General features: G+C 37.7%; 1 protein-coding gene across 2 annotated transcripts in view; it reads right to left on the minus strand.

Moving 5' to 3' along the window:
* KLHL8 (kelch like family member 8) overlaps positions 1 to 21,730 on the minus strand; it is a 53,259-nt gene that overhangs the window by 22,916 nt on the left and 8,613 nt on the right. For both annotated transcript variants that reach the window (XM_053602232.1, XM_053602160.1), the window contains exons 4-6: positions 13,800 to 14,348; positions 10,454 to 10,640; positions 7,306 to 7,449 (exon numbers count right to left, since the gene is read on the minus strand). In XM_053602232.1, coding sequence (XP_053458207.1) covers positions 7,306 to 7,449; positions 10,454 to 10,640; positions 13,800 to 14,348 — 880 coding nt within the window. The remainder of the gene's footprint in view (positions 1 to 7,305; positions 7,450 to 10,453; positions 10,641 to 13,799; positions 14,349 to 21,730) is intronic.

A 21,730-nucleotide genomic window follows, 5' to 3' on the forward strand; every position in this document is an offset into this window, starting at 1 on the left:
CTGGCTGGTGGGATCTGCCTATCATCACCCCTGAGAGGATACAGGGAGTCAGCGAGAGACTTCTGGACCCCAAGAGGAAGACTAAAACAGTGGAAAACCGGCACGTGGTCGCGTGTGTTCAATCCGTCTAAACCCGCAGCAACTGTAAGTTCAGTAGCAGCGAGACTGCAAACCAGAAAGGCCTTACCTGTGAACTGTTTTGGTGTCTTTGGACTTGGCACTCAGCTGAACTGCCTCGGGGAGAGCCTGAGCGGGAGTGCGGAGAACTTTGGCCTCTGTCTAGGGCCCCAGTCTGAGCCGCTGAGCCAGACGGAGCTAATAGTGTTTGGCTCTGGGTCACAGGCAGCCATTGTGAGCGATCTGCCCTGGCAAGCTCCGCCCTCAGGGTCGCAGAGCTGGAATTGGGTGGGAGCTGGTAACCCAGCGACCAAGTAGTCTAAGGGCGGGGTCTGAGCCGCCTTGCAGCCCTAACCCTCGGGGGCACAGGGAGACCAGTTTTGGCACACAGGGTAAGTGGATAGCCACTTCAGCAGTGATTCCAGCGACAAGCACTTCCCTGGGAAAGCTTCTGCTCAGCAAGTGAACAAGCTCAAAGTGCCTTTTAAGTGGGCTGAAGAGAAATTTAGGGTGTCTACCTGCTGGGGTTTGAGAAACTAGCAGCCTCCAGTCGTATCAGAACTGTGATTAACATCTCATACCCCAGAAGACCACGTGTTGCCCAGACAATATTCAATAACATATACATATTGCTTTGTTTTTGATTGTTTTTTTTTTTTTTTTTTGGTTTGGTTGTTTTTTTTTGTTTATTTTGATGTTGTTGATTGTTGTTTTGTTTTTTAAGTTCAACCTTTTCCATACAGATCCTTTTTCTTTCTCAATTTTTCTAGTTTAATTATAATTTCCCATTGCTGCCTATTTCAATAATTGGAACTTCATTTTTGTTAGTGTTTCTATCGCTATTATTTGGTTTTTCCAGCCAATTTTATCCCATAAAGTTTTCTGTTTGCTTGTTTTGGTTTGATTTATAGCATTTTTGTCTTTCCTCTCTACTTGGTGGAGGTGGGGTACTGTGTCTGATCAGGTTAGCAAAGAGTTACTGACCTCAAGGGAACCACCCAACTGGGCACCCCCAGAAGGTGGGTTTTCTTTTAAGGTTGTATCAAAGTACCCCACTGTACACCTATATTGCTCTGTCTCCCTCTTTCTGTGCCTCTCTTCTTTTTGTCAATATTCCTTTTACCCACCCCCTCTCCTTTCTCTATTTTTCTTTTTTTTTTTCTTATCACTCGGTCCTCCTTTCTTTCATCCCTTTTTTGCTCTTCAACCTTCTCACCCTTCTGGTCCTGTAACCCTTAGTCCACAGGCACAAGAACTTAAAGAGCAAGAGGAAGTGAAAGGAAAATTAGGGCAAGGAAACAGATAAAAGAAATCACTCATGAGGAAGAATCAGCAGAAAACTCCAGGCAACATGAAGAACCAGTCCAGAACAACCCCGCCAAGGGACCATGAGGTAGCTACTGCAGAGGATTCCACCTACACAGAAATGTTAGGAATGACAGAAAGGGAATTTAGAATACACATGTTGAAAACAATGAAAGAAATGATGGAAACAATGAAGGAAACTGCTAATAAAGTGGAAAATAACCAAAAGGAAATTCAAAAACAGAATCAAATAAGAGATGAACGATATGAAGAATATAAAAAGGATATAGCAGAGCTGAAGGAACTGAAACAGTCAATTAGGGAACTTAAAGATGCAATGGAAAGTATCAGCAACAGGTTAGACCATGCAGAAGAAAGAATTTCAGAGGTAGAAAACAAAGTTCTTGAGATAACTAAGATACTAAAAGAGGCAGAAAAGAAGAGAGAGAAAGCAGAACGTTCACTGTCAGAATTATGGGACTTTATGAAGCGTTCCAACATACGAGTTATAGGAATTCCAGAAGGGGAAGAAGAATGCCCCAGAGGAATGGAAGCCATACTAGAGAATATTATAAAATAAAATTTCCCAAATATCACCAAAGATTCTGACACACTGCTTTCAGAGGGCTATCGGACCCCAGGTCGCCTCAACTCTAACCAAGCTTCTCCAAGACACATTGTGATGAACCTGTCCAAAGTCAAGACAAAAGAAAAGATTCTGCAAGCTGCCAGGAGTAAGCGCCAGTTGACCTACAGGGGCAAATCCATCAGATTGACCGCCGACTTCTCTAATGAAACTTTCCAAGCAAGAAGACAATGGTCATCTACCTTTAATCTACTTAAACAGAACAATTTTCAGCCCAGAATTCTGTACCCTGCTAAGCTAAGCTTCAAAATTGACGGAGAAATCAAATCATTTACGGATATACAAACATTGAGGAAATTCGCCACAACAAGACCAGCTCTATAGGAAATACTTCAACCTGTTCTGCACACTGACCACCACAATGGATCAGCAGCAAAGTAAGAACTCAGAAATTAAAGGACAGAACCTAACCTCCACACTGATGCAAAAGATAAAACTAAGCAATGGACTCTCACCAAGTAAGATGAATAGAATACTACCACACTTATCAATTATCTCAATAAATGTTAATGGCTTGAATTCCCCACTGAAGAGACATAGATTGGTTGACTGGATTAAAAAACACAAGCCATCCATTTGCTGTCTGCAAGAAACACACCTGGCTTCAAAAGACAAATTAAAGCTCCGAGTCAAGGGTTGGAAGACAATTTTTCAGGCAAATGGAATTCAAAAGAAAAGAGGAGTTGCAATCTTATTTTCAGATACATGTGGATTTAAAGCAACTAAAGTCAAAAAAGACAAAGATGGTCACTTTATATTGGTCAAGGGAAAAATGCAACAAGAAGACATTTCAATTCTAAATATCTATGCACCCAATTTAAATGCTCCCAGATTCTTGAAACAGACCTTACTCAGTCTGAGCAATATGATATCTGATAATACCATAATAACAGGAGACCTTAACACTCCTGTTACAGAGCTGGACAGATCCTCTAAACAGGAATTAAACAAGGATATAAGAGATTTAAATGAGACCCTAGAACAACTGTGCTTGATAGAAGCATATAGAACACTCCATCCCAAAGATAAAGAATATACATTCTTCTCATCACCCCATGGAACATTCTCCAAAATTGATCATATCCTGGGACACAAAACAAATATCAACAGAATCAAAAGAATTGAAATTTTACCTTGTATCTTCTCAGACCATAAGGCACTAAAGATGGAACTCAACTCTAACAAAAATGCTCGACCCCACCCAAAGGCATGGAAATTAAACAATCTTCTGTTGAATAACAGATGGGTGCAGGAAGAAATAAAACAGGAAATCATTAACTTCCTTGAGCATAACAACAATGAAGACACAAGCTACCAAAACCTGTGGGATACTGCAAAAGCAGTTTTGAGAGGAAAATTCATCGCTTTAGATGCCTACATTCGAAAAACAGAAAGAGAGCACATCAACAATCTCACAAGAGATCTTATGGAATTGGAAAAAGAAGAACAATCTAAGCCTAAACTCAGTAGAAGAAAAGAAATATCCAAAATCAAATCAGAGATCAATGAAATTGAAAACAAAAGAATCATTCAGAAAATTAATGAAACAAGGAGTTGGTTTTTTGAAAAAATAAATAAAATAGATAAATCATTGGCCAGACTAACGAGGAATAGAAAAGTAAAATCTCTAGTAACCTCAATCAGAAATGATAAAGGGGAAATAACAACTGATCCCACAGAGATACAAGAGATCATCTCTGAATACTACCAGAAACTCTATGCCCAGAAATTTGACAATGTGAAAGAAATGGATCAATATTTGGAATCACACCCTCTCCCTAGACTCAGCCAGGAAGAAATAGAGCTCCTCAACAGACCAATTTCAAGCACTGAGATCAAAGAAACAATAAAAAATCTTCCAACCAAAAAATGCCCTGCTCCAGATGGCTTCACTCCAGAATTCTATCAAACCTTCAAGGAAGAGCTTATTACTGTACTGCAGAAATTATTCCAAAAAATTGAGGAAGAAGGAATCTTCCCCAACACATTCTATGAAGCAAACATCACCCTGATACCAAAACCAGGAAAAGACCCAAACAAAAAGGAGAATTTCAGACCAATCTCACTCATGAATATAGATGCAAAAATTCTCAACAAAATCCTAGCCAATAGATTGTAGCTTATCATCAAAAAAGTCATTCATCATGATCAAGTAGGCTTCATCCCAGGGATGCAAGGCTGGTTTAACATACGCAAGTCCATAAACGTTATCCACCATATTAAAAGAGGCAAAAATAAAGATCACATGATCCTCTCAATAGATGCAGAAAAAGCATTTGATAAAATCCAGCATCCTTTTCTAATTAGAACACTGAAGAGTATAGGCATAGGTGGCACATTTCTAAAACTGATTGAAGCTATCTATGACAAACCCACAGCCAACATTTTACTGAATGGAGTAAAACTGAAAGCTTTTCCTCTTAGAACTGGAACCAGACAAGGTTGTCCTCTGTCACCTTTACTATTCAACGTAGTGCTGGAAGTTCTAGCCAATACAATTAGGCAAGACAAGGAAATAAAGGGAATCCAAATGGGAGCAGAGGAGGTCAAACTCTCCCTCTTTGCTGACAACATGATCTTATACTTAGAGAACCCCAAAGACTCAACCACAAGACTCCTAGAAGTCATCAAAAAATACAGTAATGTTTCAGGATATAAAATCAGTGTCCAGAAGTCAGTAGCCTTTGTGTACACCAATAACAGTCAAGATGAGAAGCTAATTAAGGACACAACTCCCTCCACCATAGTTTCAAAGAAAATGAAATACCTAGGAGTATACCTAACGAAGGAGGTGAAGGACCTCTATAAAGAACTATGAAATCCTCAGAAAGGAAATAGCAGAGGATATTAACAAATGGAAGAACATACCATGCTCATGGATGGGAATAATCAACATCGTTAAAATGTCTATACTTCCCAAAGCAATTTACCTATTCAATGCCATTCCTATCAAAATACCAACATCGTACTTTCAAGATTTGGAAAAAAAGATTCTGCATTTTGTATGGAACAGGAAAAACCCCATATAGCTAAGGCAGTTCTCTGTAACAAAAATAAAGCTGGGGGCATCAGCATACCAGATTTTAGTCTGTACTACAAAGCCATAGTGCTCAAGACAGCATGGTACTGGCACAAAAACAGAGACATAGACACTTGGAATCGAATTGAAAACCAAGAAATGAAACTAACATCTTACAACCACCTAATCTTTGATAAACCAAACAAGAACATACCTTGGGGGAAAGACTCCCTATTCAATAAATGGTGTTGGGAGAACTGGATGTCTACATGTAAAAGACTGAAACTGGACCCACACCTTTCCCCACTCACAAAAATTGATTCAAGATGGATAAAGGACTTAAATTTAAGGCACGAAACAATAAAAATCCTCCAAGAAAGCATAGGAAAAACACTGGAAGATATTGGCCTGGGGAAAGACTTCATGAAGAAGACTGCCATGGCAATTGCAACAACAACAAAAATAAACAAATGGGACTTCATTAAACTGAAAAGCTTCTGTACAGCTAAGGAGACAATAACCAAAGCAAAGAGACAACCTACACAATGGGAAAGGATATTTGCATATTTTCAATCAGACAAAAGCTTGATAACTAGGATCTATAGAGAAATCAAATTAATCCACATGAAAAAAGCCAACAATCCCATATATCAATGGGCAAGAGACATGAATAGAACTTTCTCTAAAGACGACAGACGAATGGCTAACAAACACATGAAAAAATGTTCATCATCTCTATATATTAGAGAAATGCAAATCAAAACAACCCTGAGATATCATCTAACCCCAGTGAGAATGGCCCACATCACAAACTCTCAAAACTGCAGATGCTGGCGTGGATGTGGAGAGAAGGGAACACTTTTACACTGCTGGTAGGACTGCAAACTAGTACAACCTTTCTGGAAGGAAGTATGGAGAAACCTCAAAGCACTCAAGCTAGACCTCCCATTTGATCCTGCAATCCCATTACTGGGTATCTACCCAGAAGGAAAGAAATCCTTTTATCATAAGGACACTTGTACTAGACTGTTTATTGCAGCTCAATTTATAATCGCCAAAATGTGGAAACAGCCTAAATGCTCACCAACCCAGGAATGGATTAACAAGCTGTGGTATATGTATACCATGGAATACTATTCAGCCATTAAGAAAAATGGAGACTTTACATCCTTCGTATTAACCTGGATGGACATGGAAGACATTATTCTTAGTAAAGCATCACAAGAATGGAGAAGCATGAATCCTATGTACTCAATTTTGATATGAGGACAATTAATGACAATTATGGTTATGGGGGGGGAACAGAAAGAGGGAAGGATGGAGGTGGGTGGAGCCTTGGTGTGTGTCACACTTTATGGGGGCAAGACATGATTGCAAGAGGGACTTTACCTAACAATTGCAATCAGTGTAACCTGGCTTATTGTACCCTCAATGAATCCCCAACAATAGAAAAAAAAAAAATGTATTTTACTATTGGTTTTAAAGAGTATATACACTTTTATAAGAAAAAATATAATTTTTTAAAAGCTTTCTAACAATTTATCCATACTTCTATATTAATTTTCAGTCATAAGTAAAAACAATCTAATTTTTTTTAATAATAATCAGATAGGTATAGAAAAAGCTGATGCACAAATATACTTCTTGTGATTTAGGTTCAATAAACATTTTTCCTTAGTTTATTTTTTTATAAATATTGCTCAGAATAGTTTATCTCTTCATCTCCCATTTCTCTGACATTTATTTCCACATGATATACCCGTATGCAACAGACTGTACGCTGAGCACAGAGGGCACAAAGTAAGTAAATCATCGCTCTTCGAATACTTTACTGATATATTAAAATATTTCACAATTTAGCAGTTTTCTTTTTTAAATTTTTATTTTCTGTTTTTTCCCCTGTATGTTGAAAGAAATTTTCTTTCTTTTTTTTTTTTGTAGAGACAGAGTCTCGCTTTACTGCCCTCGGTAGAGTGCCGTGGCCTCACACAGCTCACAGCAACCTCCAACTCCTGGGCTTAAGCAATTCTCTGGCCTCAGCCTCCCGAGTAGCTGGGACTACAGGCGCCCGCCACAAAGAAAGAAATTTTCAAAGTTTAAATACTATTTTAAAAAAGAGCACTGTGATAATGTGATTGTGGTAAAAGATGAAAGATTTATACAACATGAAGAGAAACCAGAGTATGGGTGATAGGATTTTAGACAACAGTGGTTCTACCTTCCACAGAGATTACACCCACGTGTCGCCTTCGGCTATTCATTTCTGGCCCAAAAAACCAACTGTTCTTATTGATGGAATAGCATTCGATACTGCGAAAGGGGTCACCAGATCCACCTCGACCACCTACACAAAACAGCACACCTGAAGGTGAAGACACAAAAAGAGAGGTCAAAATCACATCTGTCATTTTTTTTTTAATTAGTGTGGAAAAACATTAAGAAAGTCAAAACTGTTTAATTTACTGATTAATCTCTAAAGTGCGTCTTCTTTTTTGTTTTTGTTTTTTTTTGAGATTACTGGAACTATGTACTGTGAAGAAATTAATGTTATATATAAAGGGCTTTACCAAAGTCCAGTAAATAAACACTACTCAAATACAGACTGCAAACCAAAATGTGTCTGTGTTGTGACATTAACTGAAAATGCAAATACGCTGCTAAAGTCTACACCAATGGAAATGGAGGAGTGCTATGCACTTACTTTTAAAATAAAACTAGTTTTCAGTAAGAAAAGAAAGTCAAAACTTTGAGTAACAGCCAAGAAAAAGAAAGAAAGAAAGAATTTGGATATACTTATCTAATCTAATTTTCTTTCCCTCTAAATTTGAACTTCTCCAACTGGGTACATCCGCTATCTCTGCTTGCTAACATCCCTCACCTACTATGTAAAATTGCTTTTGCAAATGTCAAATCAAACCAACCAACTCCTAAGTTAATTTCTTACTAAACACAAGTGCAATATTTGATATACCGATCACCCTGTTTGGGGGGAAACATCTTACTTTTCTGATTTCTATAAAATCAAAGTCTCCTTTTGTCTCAAATCATTTCTTTTCTTCTCTGTTTTCCATGTTCCATCCCAGCCTATTTCTCACAGACTCTGCTAACACAGGGCAGGTTCATCCCTTTGTTTTAGATTCCATCTACATCACTGCCTTCCACTCTACATTTCTAAGTTACATGTCACCTTGATGACCCAAGGTCACCTCAAACCCAACATGTTCAAAAGGAAACCACCTCTTCCTTCCCTGTGGTGTCCTGTCTCTCCCTCTCTATTCCCACTGCCACTATCAGTTTAGACCCTCATCACCTACTACCCAGCTATGGCAAAAATCCTGTCCTCTCTCAGCACTTAGTAGTCTTTTTGCTTTCAGATTGTCAACAGAGCAAACTAATTAAAAGGTTCTTTTCAATAGCTTTCTGTTACATCAATAGTTCTCAAAAACATTAGTGTATGCTACTGAATCATATACTTAAAAATGGTTAAAATGACAAATTCTATGATACATACACTTTACCACAATTAAAATTTTTTTTTTTTTCACTTTAGTGTGATTCAGAATTACCTGGAGGGCATCAAACCTCATCTATAATAATAACTGGATATTAGGTAGCAGCAAATATGGAGGAAGTTTCTATTCAGAGTTCTTCTTTCTATATTTCTGGACCAAATGTAACTCTTTACAAATATTTAAAAAGTAAGTGAACATTATTTTCTTGGGAAAATATGAAGTCTAAAAATTGTGGCAAATAAAAGTACAACTGCATACCTTTATTTATGCCTTTATAAAGGTACAACTGCATACCTTTATTTATGCCTTTATAAAGGTACATATTTATACTTGTATAAAGGTACAACTGTATACCTTTATTTATGCCTTTATAAAGGTACAACTGCATACCTTTATTTATACTTGTATAAAGGTACAACTGCATACCTTTATTTATGCCTTTATAAAGGTACAACTGCATACCTTTATTTATACTTGTATAAAGGTACAACTGCATACCTTTATTTATGCCTTTACAAAGGTACAACTGCATACCTTTATTTATGCCTTTATAAAGGTACAACTGCATACCTTTATTTATGCTTGTATAAAGGTACAACTGCATACCTTTATTTATACCTTTACAAAGGTACAACTGCATACCTTTATTTATACTTGTATAAAGGTACAACTGCATACCTTTATTTATGCCCTTATAAAGGTACAACTGCATACCTTTATTTAAACCTTTATAAAGGTACAACTGCATACCTTTATTTATACTTGTATAAAGGTACAACTGCATACCTTTATTTATACTTGTATAAAGGTACAACTGCATACCTTTATTTATGCCTTTATAAAGGTACATATTTATACTTGTATAAAGGTACAACTGCATACCTTTATTTATACTTGTATAAAGGTACAACTGCATACCTTTATTTATGCCTTTATAAAGGTACAACTGCATACCTTTATTTATACTTGTATAAAGGTACAACTGCATACCTTTATTTATACTTGTATAAAGGTACAACTGCATACCTTTATTTATACCTTTACAAAGGTACAACTGAATACCTTTATTTATGCCTTTATAAAGGTACAACTGCATACCTTTATTTATACTTGTATAAAGGTACAACTGCATACCTTTATTTATACCTTACAAAGGTACAACTGAATACCTTCTACATGCCAGGCAGTAGTTCCAGTCCTGGTCAGTGCATATGTGTTTGATACACAGTCTTAACCTAGTTTAGATTCCAGTGACAGATGTTAGCATAATAGATCATACTACATAATAGATCATCATAATAGATGCTCTAAAATAAAAGAGCCTCAGATTCTAAGAGTTTAATAAAGTCTATTACACAACTGTTCGATGTTAGTGCCATTCTTTTGATTTGATAAAATGTAAAAACAAATATTTAAACATATATTTTACACTTCATACTTGGCACTAGATATACAAACCTAAATAGAATACTTAATCGTCTTTGAAGAACTCAAGGCACATCAAATGAATAAATTACAACACAACATAGTAAAACAGATTCAAACAAAGAGATCCAAAAACACAAATAACAGGAGTCATTTTGCCTATAAAAATCAGGGAAAACTTCAAAGGAAGAGATATTTCAGTAGGTTCTTCAGAATATGTAGGGCTTGCTGTGGCTTTTTAAAAAACTGGCTTATCAGTAAAATGATGTAAATCATGTACAGTAAGAACTATGAACATACAGGTAAAATCTTATTTGCCAATTATTCCTTTAAGGCAATCAGACACTATCTAACAGTTAAGTCTGAGCATATATAAACACCCTCAAACACAACAAAGCTCCTTCCGGAGAAAATGGGTGATTTAATTACCAGCGGTACGCTTCCTGGGGGTAGTCCGCACAGAGTATTCAAAGTCAGGTACTGCTCTGCTACTCAAATGAAGGTGGTAATTTCTTGCTTCGTCCAGTAAATCTCTACATTTCAGATTTTGCTTGACAATCTGTTCTTTTGCCACAACGCCCATGAGAAAATCAACTGGCAACAATGGCAGACGAACCTAAAATCCACGAATAACGGCAACATGAAACTCAGGTGGTAGTAGGATAATTAGTTCTCCACTTTCACAGCAGTACGCTCTCTTTTAAACTAGAAAGCTCAGAAAACCTTCTTAGCATGTTAATAAAATTCAATGTGTCAAATTCTAAACAAATTCTAGTACTGATCAACACTAATGAAATCAGACCTCATTAAGTATATCTGCTTTAACTATGGATTTAAATAAGCTAAATAAAATAACTCTAATGTCTTCATTCAAATTGCTTATTTACAAAAATGGTACTGACATAATTTAACAAGTCTCTTTGCTGCTGAAAGAAAGGCATATCAAAACAAAAGTGCGGTGGCTCACGCCTGCCATCCTAGCACTCTGGGAGCTGAAGTGGGTGTACTGCTTGAACTCAGGAGTTCCAAACCAGCTTGAGCAAGACCCAGACTCTATCTGTAAACAAATAGCAGGGTGTTGTGGCGGGTGCCTGTAGTCCCAGCTACTAGGGAGGCTGAGGCAGGAGGATCTCTAGAGACCAAGAGTTTGAGGTTGCTGTGAGCTACGATGCCAGTGTACTCTACCCAGGGCAACAAAGTGAGACTGTCTCAAAAAACAAAAAACCAACCCCACAAAATTGCTATGCTTCATTCTTTTGCCTCTTTAACCTAAGACTGAACATAAGGACTTATTTCAGTGATTTATTTCTTACTTGAAAACATGAACATTAGGCTGAGAGCGGTGACTCACATCTCTGATCCTAGCACTCTGGCAGGCCAAGGCGGAATTCACAACCAACCTAAGCAAGAGTGACACCTTGTCTGTACTAAAAAAAAAAAAATAGAAAAACTAGCCAGGCATTGTGGTGGGCGCTTATAGTCCCAGTTATTCGAGAGGCTGAGGCAAGAGGATCTCTTGAGTCCAAGCGTTTGAGGTTGCTATAAGGTATGATGCCATGGTACTCTTTTTTTTTTTTTTTTGGCCGGGGCTAGGTTTGAACCCGCCACCTCCGGCATATGGGACTGGCGCCCTACTCCTTGAGCCACAGGCACCGCCCAAATGCCATGGTACTCTTACCAACGGCAATGGAGTGAGACTATGTCTTCTTTTTTTTTTTTTTTTTGAGACAGAGTCTCACTATGTCGCCCTTGGTAGAGTGCTATGGCATCACAGCTCACAGCAACCTCAAACTCTTGGGCTTACGTGATTCTTTTGCCTCAGTCTTCCAAGTAGCTGGGACTACAGGCGCCCACCACAACGTCCAGCTATTTTTTTGTTGCAGTTGTTTAGCTGGCCCAGGCTGGGTTCAAACCTGCCACCCTCGGTATATGTGGCTGGCGCCGTAACCACTGTGCTACGTGCACCGAGCCAAGACTATGTCTTTAAAGAAAAAAAACATGAGGCTGAGTGCAGTGGCTTATGCTTATAATCCTAACACTCTGGGAGGCTGAGGCGGGAGGATTGCTGAGCTCAGGAGTTCGACACCAGCTTTAGTCAGAATGTGACCCCTCACCAGGCATTGTGGCAGACACCTGTAGTATCTCAGCTACCGTACTTGGGAGGCTGAGGCAAGAGGATCACTTGAGCCCAAGAATTTGAGGTTACCATGAACTAGGATGCCACAGCACTCTACCGAGGGGGACCGTAAGATTGTGTCTCAAATTAAAAAAAAAAATGTACATTCATATCTGAAACAAGTAATGTTATTTTCTTCAAATCAATGATCTTGAAAGGCTATATACTAAGAGATGCATACATTTTCAACAGAGCCATTCACCATGCCTCTTAAAGATGCACTGATTTTCTAGTGGGTTAAAGGGCATCATCAAATCAGGTAATGCCATTTTGAGTTAAAAGCACATGGGGGTTGAGTCCAACCTCTCTCCCCCACTACAGTGGTTCACATAACTATTGCCATGGCCTCTCTGAATAAAGTCTGCCTTACTAACAGAAAGAAAAGAGGAGAGGAGAGGAGAGGAGAGGAGAGGAGAGGAGAGGTGTTCTGAACTTTGATAATCATATGAGTGTGTATGTATTGCTATTGCGAATACATAAAGAAGACATAAAGGTGTTCTGAACTTTGATAATCATATGAGTGTGTATGTATTGCTATTGCGAATACTGAAAAAATATCAGTCCCATAATAATCACACTTCAGATAGGTTTACTTCATCTGCCTAGAAATATCTAAAATGAGAACACTGGAAATTCTAAGTAATTTCATTCTTCTTCTTCTTTTTTTTTTTTTTGTAGTTTTTGGCCAGGGCTGGGTTTGAACCTGCCACCTCCGGTACATGGGGCTGGTCTCTACTCCTTTGAGCCACAGGTGCCACCCAATTTCATTCTTCTTAATATTTGTTAAAATTTTTGATAACACAGTTGAGAAATTGTATGTTTTTAAAATTAGCATAATTATCAGTGAGTGCTTTTCTCAAGTACAAAGTTTTAACAAGGCACTTGCTTTTGAAAAAAAATAAGCAAATAAGAACACTCTTTTAAGTAGCATCATTTTATTTCTTTGAAATAAATGAAACAAGGCAGGAAGGAAAGAAAGAAGGGAGGGAGAAAGGAAGGGGCAGGGGAGGGAGAGAAAAGACAAGACATAGACTCCAAAGGGCCTGTTTATTACTTCTCTACCTCAGTAACCCCTGTTGATAGTAAACAACAACAACAACAATAATGAGACATTTTTGAGGTTAAAAAAAAAGTCAAACTGTAGTGAGAGAATAAAATGGAAAGTAACTCCATATGGTTCTTTCCAGACTAAATCTATAAGCATTAGGTATTCCTAATTTCTAAAGAGCATACTTTCATTAGCAAAATAATTCATTAAAATTTAGAAACAGCACAAAACAATAAGTTATATTAATTTACAGCTGTTTCTTCAAACTATTTTCTATTAGCATAGATAAAATATTCATTACTGCTATTTCAAACAAGTATTTTAAATATTCAGGTTAAAAGCAGGGAATGAGGTTGCTAATTCAAATGTGACAAATTTAAACTTATTCTGAAATAGTATAGCAACTGAATAGGAAATTCAGAGTCAAAGCCATTTCATTATTGTATTACATCAATGATTTTCATATTCCTTCAAGTAATCTACACTTTTTATAATAAGTGGAACATGTTGATTTGCATCCTATGTCACTTTATTTCTATACACATCCCTACCTGTGCAAGTGTTTCATCCAGCCATTTGGAATGATGCTGAGGATTGGCAAGAAGCCACTTGATGGCAGCACTATAGACCTCCTTTTCAGTCTCAATGTTTAGATCACTGGAGGACAAAAGCTTATGGAGGTGCTGGGGTGATACACTTACGAAGTCTTCACACTCCACCACTTCAGTAAAATGCTCACAGGCATACTGATCTGCCATGTCCATTAAGTCTATTCGATTGTGACTTTCTGCAAAGGCTCTTACGGCCAGGCAATTGGAGGGATGAAAATGTAACTTCATGTATTCACAACAAGCTTTAGCCACTAGTTCAACCTGCAGAATGCAGGCTGCATATAAGAGAGGTTGGACATTGTCAACAGTCAAAGTGAGCCGGGAAGAATAGACAAACTTGACCAAGTCTTCTATTGCATCACCATCAAAATCTCTGATCTCAATCAGTGTTTGCTTGGCTTCAGCCATTTCAGAGAGAAACATGGCTCTGAAGTAGGGAATAACACAAGCCAATACCAGCTTATGACAAGAGATTAGCTTTGAGCCAACCTGTTCAAAACAAACAAACCAAGAAATAATTTAATATCAGAATCAGCTTCAGATCAGCATTGAGCATGTGTTATAGCATGGACAAAAATTACAGACAGACAAATTTAGAATATTTAAGAATGCAATCTTTTGGTCATTTACTTTCCATCTAGGCCAGTTTCTAAAAGTCAGGCAATTTTTTTCCTTCCAAATAAGCCACTTATCTTTTATACACATATCTATACATATAGAACTATGGTTTTCTATATTATCTCATATAATATTTCAGGAGGATTCTATGAATTAATGAGAATAACAGCAAATATGATTTAGAATTTATTATACACCAGGCACTATTTTAAGTGTTTTTCATATATTTAATTCTTCCAACACCCCTTCGAGTAGTATTATTCACAACTTACCAATCAGTGCACAAAATCAATCAATCAATATTTAGTAGTATTTACTATAAGCTCAACTGAGGTTGTCTTTATTTCTATATAAATTATCTTGAAATGATATATTTCATATGAAAACGGTAAAAAAAAAAAAAAAAGCCCACTGAAATCTCACCACATTAGCTGTTGAAAAATTGGACTGCTTCCAACAGTGTGTCAACAGAGCAGTGAAATTCTTTTTTTTTTTTTTTGTGGTTTTCGGCCAGGGCTGGGCTTGAACCTACCACCTCCGGCATATGGGACTGGCGCCCTACCCCTTTGAGCCACAGGCACTGCCCCAGAGCAGTGAAATTCTTTGTAACAAAGTATTTATTCACATTCTCTATTATTCCCTACAGATAAATCACTGTGAGTAGAAATGCCGCTGTAAAGGACAGGTACAATGTAAACACATACTGCCAAAGTGTCCATTTCTAGCTACTTACAGTATTTATACCGAGTGCTAACTTGATAAGAAATAGTTGCCAATTTGATGAATGCAAATATCTCATTGATTACCTTTCTTTTATTAATAAGACTAAATCATTAATAAATTTTAGGCTACTTCTACTATGAACAATGAATTTTTTCTTATTTGTAAGAGCTCATCATACAGTAAGAGTGTCATTTTTCATATACATTTCAAAACTCCTTGTCCTCTCTCAAACTGTAATTTGCTTTCAAATTTTATTCTCTCCCTACAGACTTTTGTATAGTCAAATCAATCCTTTTCTTTATGATATCTGCCTTAGGTACCACACTTGAAATGGGAATCAATCTGATATTCCATATTTACTACATGTATTTTTCTACTGTTTTATGGTATTATGTTTTACACTTAAATCATCATTGACATCTGAAAGTTTTTAGCACTGAGTAGTCAGATTCTTTATAATAAAATATCCAGTTTCCCTGGAAGTTTACAGTAAATAGTCAAGTCTAAATAATAGGTACAGGCTTGGCGCCCATAGCTGAGTGGTTAGGGCGCTGGCCACATACACCAGGGATGATGGGTTCAAACCGGCCTGGGCCTGCTAAACAATAAGACAACTACAACAAAAAAAATAGCCAGGGGCGGCACCTGTGGCTCAGTGGGTAGGGCGCTGGCCCCATAAACTGAGGGTGGCGGGTTCAAACCCGGCCCAGCCAAACTGCAACAAAAAATATCCAGGTGTTGTGGCAGGCACCTGTAGCGACAGCTACTCGGGAGGCTGAGGCAAGAGAATCACCTAAGAACAGGAGATGGAGGTTGCTGTGAGCTGTATGACGCCATGGCACTCTACCAAGACTGATAAAGTAAGACTCTGTCTCTTAAAAAAAAAAAAAGCCAGAAGTTGTGGCAGGCGCCTGTAGTTCCAGATACTTGGGAGGCTGAGGCAAAAGAATCACTTAAGCCCAAGAATTTGTGGTTGCTGTGAGCTGTGATGCCACAGCACTCTACTGAGGGCAACATAGTGAGACTCTACCTCAAAAAAGACTTTGGAAGAGCTAGAAGGTCATGAAGATGAATTTAAAGAGGAGGATGAATGTGCTATTGAAATGTACATGCAGCAAAGCCTGGCTGAGTGGAAAGCAACTGAACTGAATAATATTCAAAAATATATAAAATAAATAATAGCTACAGTAATTTTTTTTTTTTTTTTTTGGTAGAGACAGGGTCTCACTTTATGGCCCTCGGTAGAGTGCCGTGGCCTCACACAGCTCACAGCAACCTCCAACTCCTGGGCTTAAGCGATTCTCTTGCCTCAGCCTCCCGAGTAGCTGGGACTACAGGCGCCCGCCACAGCGCCCGGCTATTTTTTAGTTGCAGTTTGGCCGGGCCGGGTTTGAACCCGCCACCCTCGGTATATGGGGCCGGCGCCTTACCGACTGAGCCACAGGCGCCGCCCTACAGTAATGTTTTAACAATTTTCCTGTAGTGTTTTGATTATATAATAAACACAGTTATGTCTCATTATTTGAGAACTAATTTTAAAATAAGAACTTATAAAGAAAAAGCCCTCTGAAACATTATAATATATAAAAAGTTTTGCTTATAGAAGTCCTTCCCCCAATCTGTTTTCACTAATGTGGAGGAAGAATGAATATTATTTATTTCAACAAGTACAAGACAATCATTTCTGTCTGTTACACTATATTTTTCAAGAAAACTCACGAGGCAGACTATAACACTAAGTATGGTATGTTTTCAAATTCATTTCAGTCTTAAATGGGATCTAAATCTGACACTAAATATTTTTTAGTTTTTAAAAACCCTTTAAAAAAATTATGTCCATGTGCCACCATTATGCAAGTATTTTTTTTTTTTGAGACAGAATGTCACTTTTTCGCCCTTGGTAGAGTGCTGTGATGTCACAACTCACAGCAATCTCCAACTCCTGGGCTTAGGTGATTTCTTGCCTCAGCCTCCTGAGTAGCTGGGATTACAGGCGCCTGCCACAACCACCAGCTATTTTTTTGTTGCAGTTTGGCCAGAGCTGGGTTTGAACCCGCCATCCTCGATATATGGGACCAGCACCCTACCCACTGAGCCACAGGCGCCACCCGCTCTATGCAAGTATTTGTAAATCTCACATGACATAAATCTGCTCAACTAATAACTTGCCAACATTCTCCTACATACTTGTACTATAACATAGTGTTCTGCTATTTCCAGATAACCATTATTTTAACAGTCTTCCTATCCAAGCTGTACAAATTATAGCTAGCAAATTATTTTTATGTTTTTTTTAATAAGACTCTATCCCACTACAATTCTATTTTAACCTCTTGATTCAAATAAACCAAAGCATGGCTATTTAACACACAAACAACCTTATGTGCCCTTTGAGAATAAATATCCGTCCTAACTTTAAAAAAGATTTTTGAGCTACATGAATGAACAGACAAAAATTTGGCTTTTTAATGCATTGATTCTCCTTTCATATTATACCTTCATTATAGTCATGAAAGTTTATTTCTTCATTTTCTTTCTCTGCTACATAAAAATAATACCAATTACCAAAAAAATTCATCAGAAATTTGAAAATGAAAGGAATCAAAGTCTAAAGACTTAATGCTTAAAACTGGATTAAGAAACACATAAGCTGCAAAATATTAGACATTACTATACAATTTAAAATTACATAAATACTATAAAACATGTCCTTGATGATAGTGAATTTTCTACTTTACATTTTTATTAGGTCAGTGAATATGTGAATAATTCAAGATACTCAAGAGAAAACTCATGCCGTGTTTAAACGTAAGGAATGAAATATGTAGAACATCAACATTAATAAGATGATTTCTTTATTAATTCTTAGATTTTTTTTAAAGCATAAAATGCAAACTATTAATCAAAACATTGAGTAATTTTTCATAAATTAGAGAATATGGTGACAATATGTATGAAAATTCAATGAAAAAGTCTTTTAGATGAGTTTAGCACAAGATTTGCAGCAGGGATGTAGTCAAAAGAGGAGGGGCACAGGGAAGCCGTTCATCATTCATCCTTTTAAAAATTGTAATGAGTTTGAACATTCCATGATTCATAAATTGGGTAGCACAAGATTGCAAAGAGGTTCATTCTACCAAAGGAGAAAAGTTTATAAGGTGTTCTCAAAAGCAAGATGAAGAAAACACTGTATTGGTTAAAGTGCAAAGTCTCTTGCGTTAGCAGTTAGTTGATGGTTTCAGATTGGTTAAGTTTAAGATTCATTTTGGGTGGCGCCTGTGGCTCAGTGGGTAGGGTGCCGGCCGCATATACCAAGGGTGGCAGGTTCAAACCCAGTCCTGGCCAAACTGCAACACAAAAATAGCCAGGTGTTGTGGTGGGCGCCTGTAGTCCCAGCTACTTGGGAGGCTGTGGCAAGAGAATCACCTAAGCCCAGGAATTGGAGGTTGCTATGAGCTGTGATATCACAGCACTCTACTGGGAGCAATAAAGTGAGACTCTGTCTCTACCAAAAAAAAAAAGATTCATTTTACTAGGCCAGGCATGGTGGCTCATGCCTGTGATCCTCGCACTCTGGGAGTCCAAGGCAGGTGGACTACTAGAGCTCAAGAGCTCTAGGCCAGCCTGGCCAAGAGAGAGACTCTGTCTCTAAAAATAGCCGGGCTTTGTGGTAGGCACCTATTTTCCCAGCTACGCAGGAGGCTGAGGCAAGAGGATCACTTGAGCCCAGGAGTTTGAGGTTCTGTGAGCCATGACTTGATAGAACACAGCACTCTACCAAGGGCCACACAGTGAGACTCTGCCTCAAAAAAAAAAACAAAAAAAAAAACATTCATTTTACTGTTTGTATAGGAATTCAAGGAGCTGTCTCAGCCTAACAGCCTTCCCATTCATCATTTTATCAAATTTTTATGGCTTTCTTTCACATCCTTCATTTTCATTGCTGATTCAACATTTATGTCCAACCTTACAAACTGTATGATGAACTAAGTAGAACCCTGCTTAAAAACAATAAATGATGTGTTGAATTATTAGTTGGAACAAACTTAAAATGACATTAAAGAGCATTAATTAAACAAAGAACTCTATCCCACTACAATTCTAAAAAATGGATTAAAAAATCCATTAACTGTCAGTTCTGACTTACAAAATGAAACTATCTATTAACCTACAGTAAAGGTCACTTATTTTTCAAGTTGTTTTTTTCTTCCCTGACTAAAATACATAGCACTGGCATAAAATCAAGAATTTTAATCAAAGGGTAAATAAATTAAATTAAATTAAATTAAATTAAATTAACAAGAGAGGGAGAAAGCACAGAAAAGTATAAAGAAAACTTTTCGGGCGGCGCCTGTGGCTCAGTGAGTAGGGCGCCAGCCCCATATGCCGAGGGTGGCGGGTTCAAACCCAGCCCCGGCCAAACTGCAACCAAAAAATAGCCGGGCGTTGTGGCGGGCGCCTGTAGTCCCAGCTGCTCGGGAGGCTGAGGCAAGAGAATCGCTTAAGCCCAGGAGTTGGAGGTTGCTGTGAGCTGTGTGAGGCCACGGCACTCTACCTGAGGGCGGTACAGTGAGACTCGGTCTCTACAAAAAAAAAAAAAAAAAGAAAACTTTTCTCACAATTTAACTGCTATTAAATTATATTCCCTTCCAACTTTTTTCTGTGCACTTTGAAACATAACTGACATCTTCCTGAAATGTGTAATCTTTTCTCAAGTTTCTGAAACTCTTGGTAATCTTCACGCTCATTGGCTATGCTGTGGTTAAAACAATCTTGATATTAGCCATTTAGATTGTTTTTAATTTTTCCATATTTTTGTTTGTTTGTTTGTTTGTTTTTTGCAGTTTTGGCTGGGGCTGGGCTTGAACACACCACCCCTGGTATATGGGGCCGGCACCATACTCCTTGAGCCACAGGTGCCACCCAATTTTTCCATATTTTAAACACAAACAATATCTTAGAAAAAGTTTTGCAGCATTTCAGAATATTTCCTGGAGATAAATCTAAAACACAGAATTAATGAACAAAAAAATAACCTTTTTATAGCTCTTGCTTTACACATACTGCCAAACTATCTATCATAAACAATGAACCATCCACCAGCAATGTGTGAGATATTCACTTCATCAAATTTTTAAAAGCTCAAAATACACGCTCCAAATATGTAGTATGGTGAAAAGTTAACATTTTTTAATTGTTCTTTTGTGCATTTATTGTTCTTACCTAGATTCACTTCATTTCTTCGTATTAATTTTATAATTATATTAACCCAGATTGCTAAACACACTAAAATTTTTTTAAATCTCTAAAACGAAAACAAAAGTATATTGGGTTGAAATAGTTTTTTTGCCAAGGGGTTCAGATGTTTATAATTATGCCACTTAACAACTTAAATTAAGTGTTTGAAAGTACGTTGAAATAAAAGTGCAGGACAGCAGAGAGGAACAGAAATAGCTTTAAACAAACTAAAAAACCTATACCAAGTCTATATAACTTTAGGAGCTTTAATTTTTCCCAATTTAATTCTTTGTAATTTTGCCCTTTTAACTCAATTAACTACTCTTTTCAATAATCCACTGACTTCAATCACTGTAAGTAGGCAAAAAAGTGTTTTATTGATAAGGCATAATATAGAAGGGATCAGTCTTGGTGGCTCACACCTGTAATCCCAGTTGGAAGGCCAAAGCAGGAGGACTGCCTGAGGTCACAAGTTCAAGACCAGCCTGAGAAACATAGTCAGACTTCCTCTTCACAAAAAATTAAAAAATAACCTGGACATGGTGGTATATACCTATGGTCCCAGCGACTCAGGAGGCTGGGGCAGCAGGATCACTTAAGCCCAGGAGTTTGGGGTTGCAGTGAGCTAAGATCACACTACTGCACTCTAGCCCAGTTAGCAAGAGTGAGACTTTGTCTCCAAAAATAAAAATAAAAAAAGAAAGAAAAAAGAAAGGACAAAAGGAAACTAGTCTAGCTTTGGCCCATTTAGCCCTTCACTATGTGAAGAAGACACAGTGCTCGTCCCCTCTAGAGAATACAACAGCAAGGCTCCATCTTGGAAGCAGAGAACAACACTCATCAGCCACTCAACCTGATGGTGCCTTCATCTTAGACTTCCCAGCCTTAAGAATTCTGAGAAATGTGTTTCTAATATTTATAAATTACCCACTCTGTGGTATCTTATTCTAGCAGCACAAATAAACTAAGATGGGCAAGTGTTAACTGTTGTTAAGGGTAATAATTTTATCACTTCTATCTCTATGTGGCTCAGTTGGTCTTGAACTCCTGGGGTCAAGCCATCCTGTAGCCTCAGGTTCCTAGAAGCTGGGAATACAGACATGTAGCACCAGAACCAGCAGAAGTATCCTACTGTAACGTAGTTTATACGTTTTGTTTCCCTGCAATCTTTCTGAGCACTTATTCTTACCTCGTCAGTTAAAAGTAATGACAGCACACAATTATGCTACTTCAAGTCTTCAAAAAGTTTATTTTATCTCACAAATATATGCTTCAAAAATCACAAAAACAAG

The sequence above is a fragment of the Nycticebus coucang genome, chromosome 1, assembly GCF_027406575.1.
Source record: "Nycticebus coucang isolate mNycCou1 chromosome 1, mNycCou1.pri, whole genome shotgun sequence".
In the NCBI taxonomy this organism is placed as follows: domain Eukaryota; kingdom Metazoa; phylum Chordata; class Mammalia; order Primates; family Lorisidae; genus Nycticebus; species Nycticebus coucang.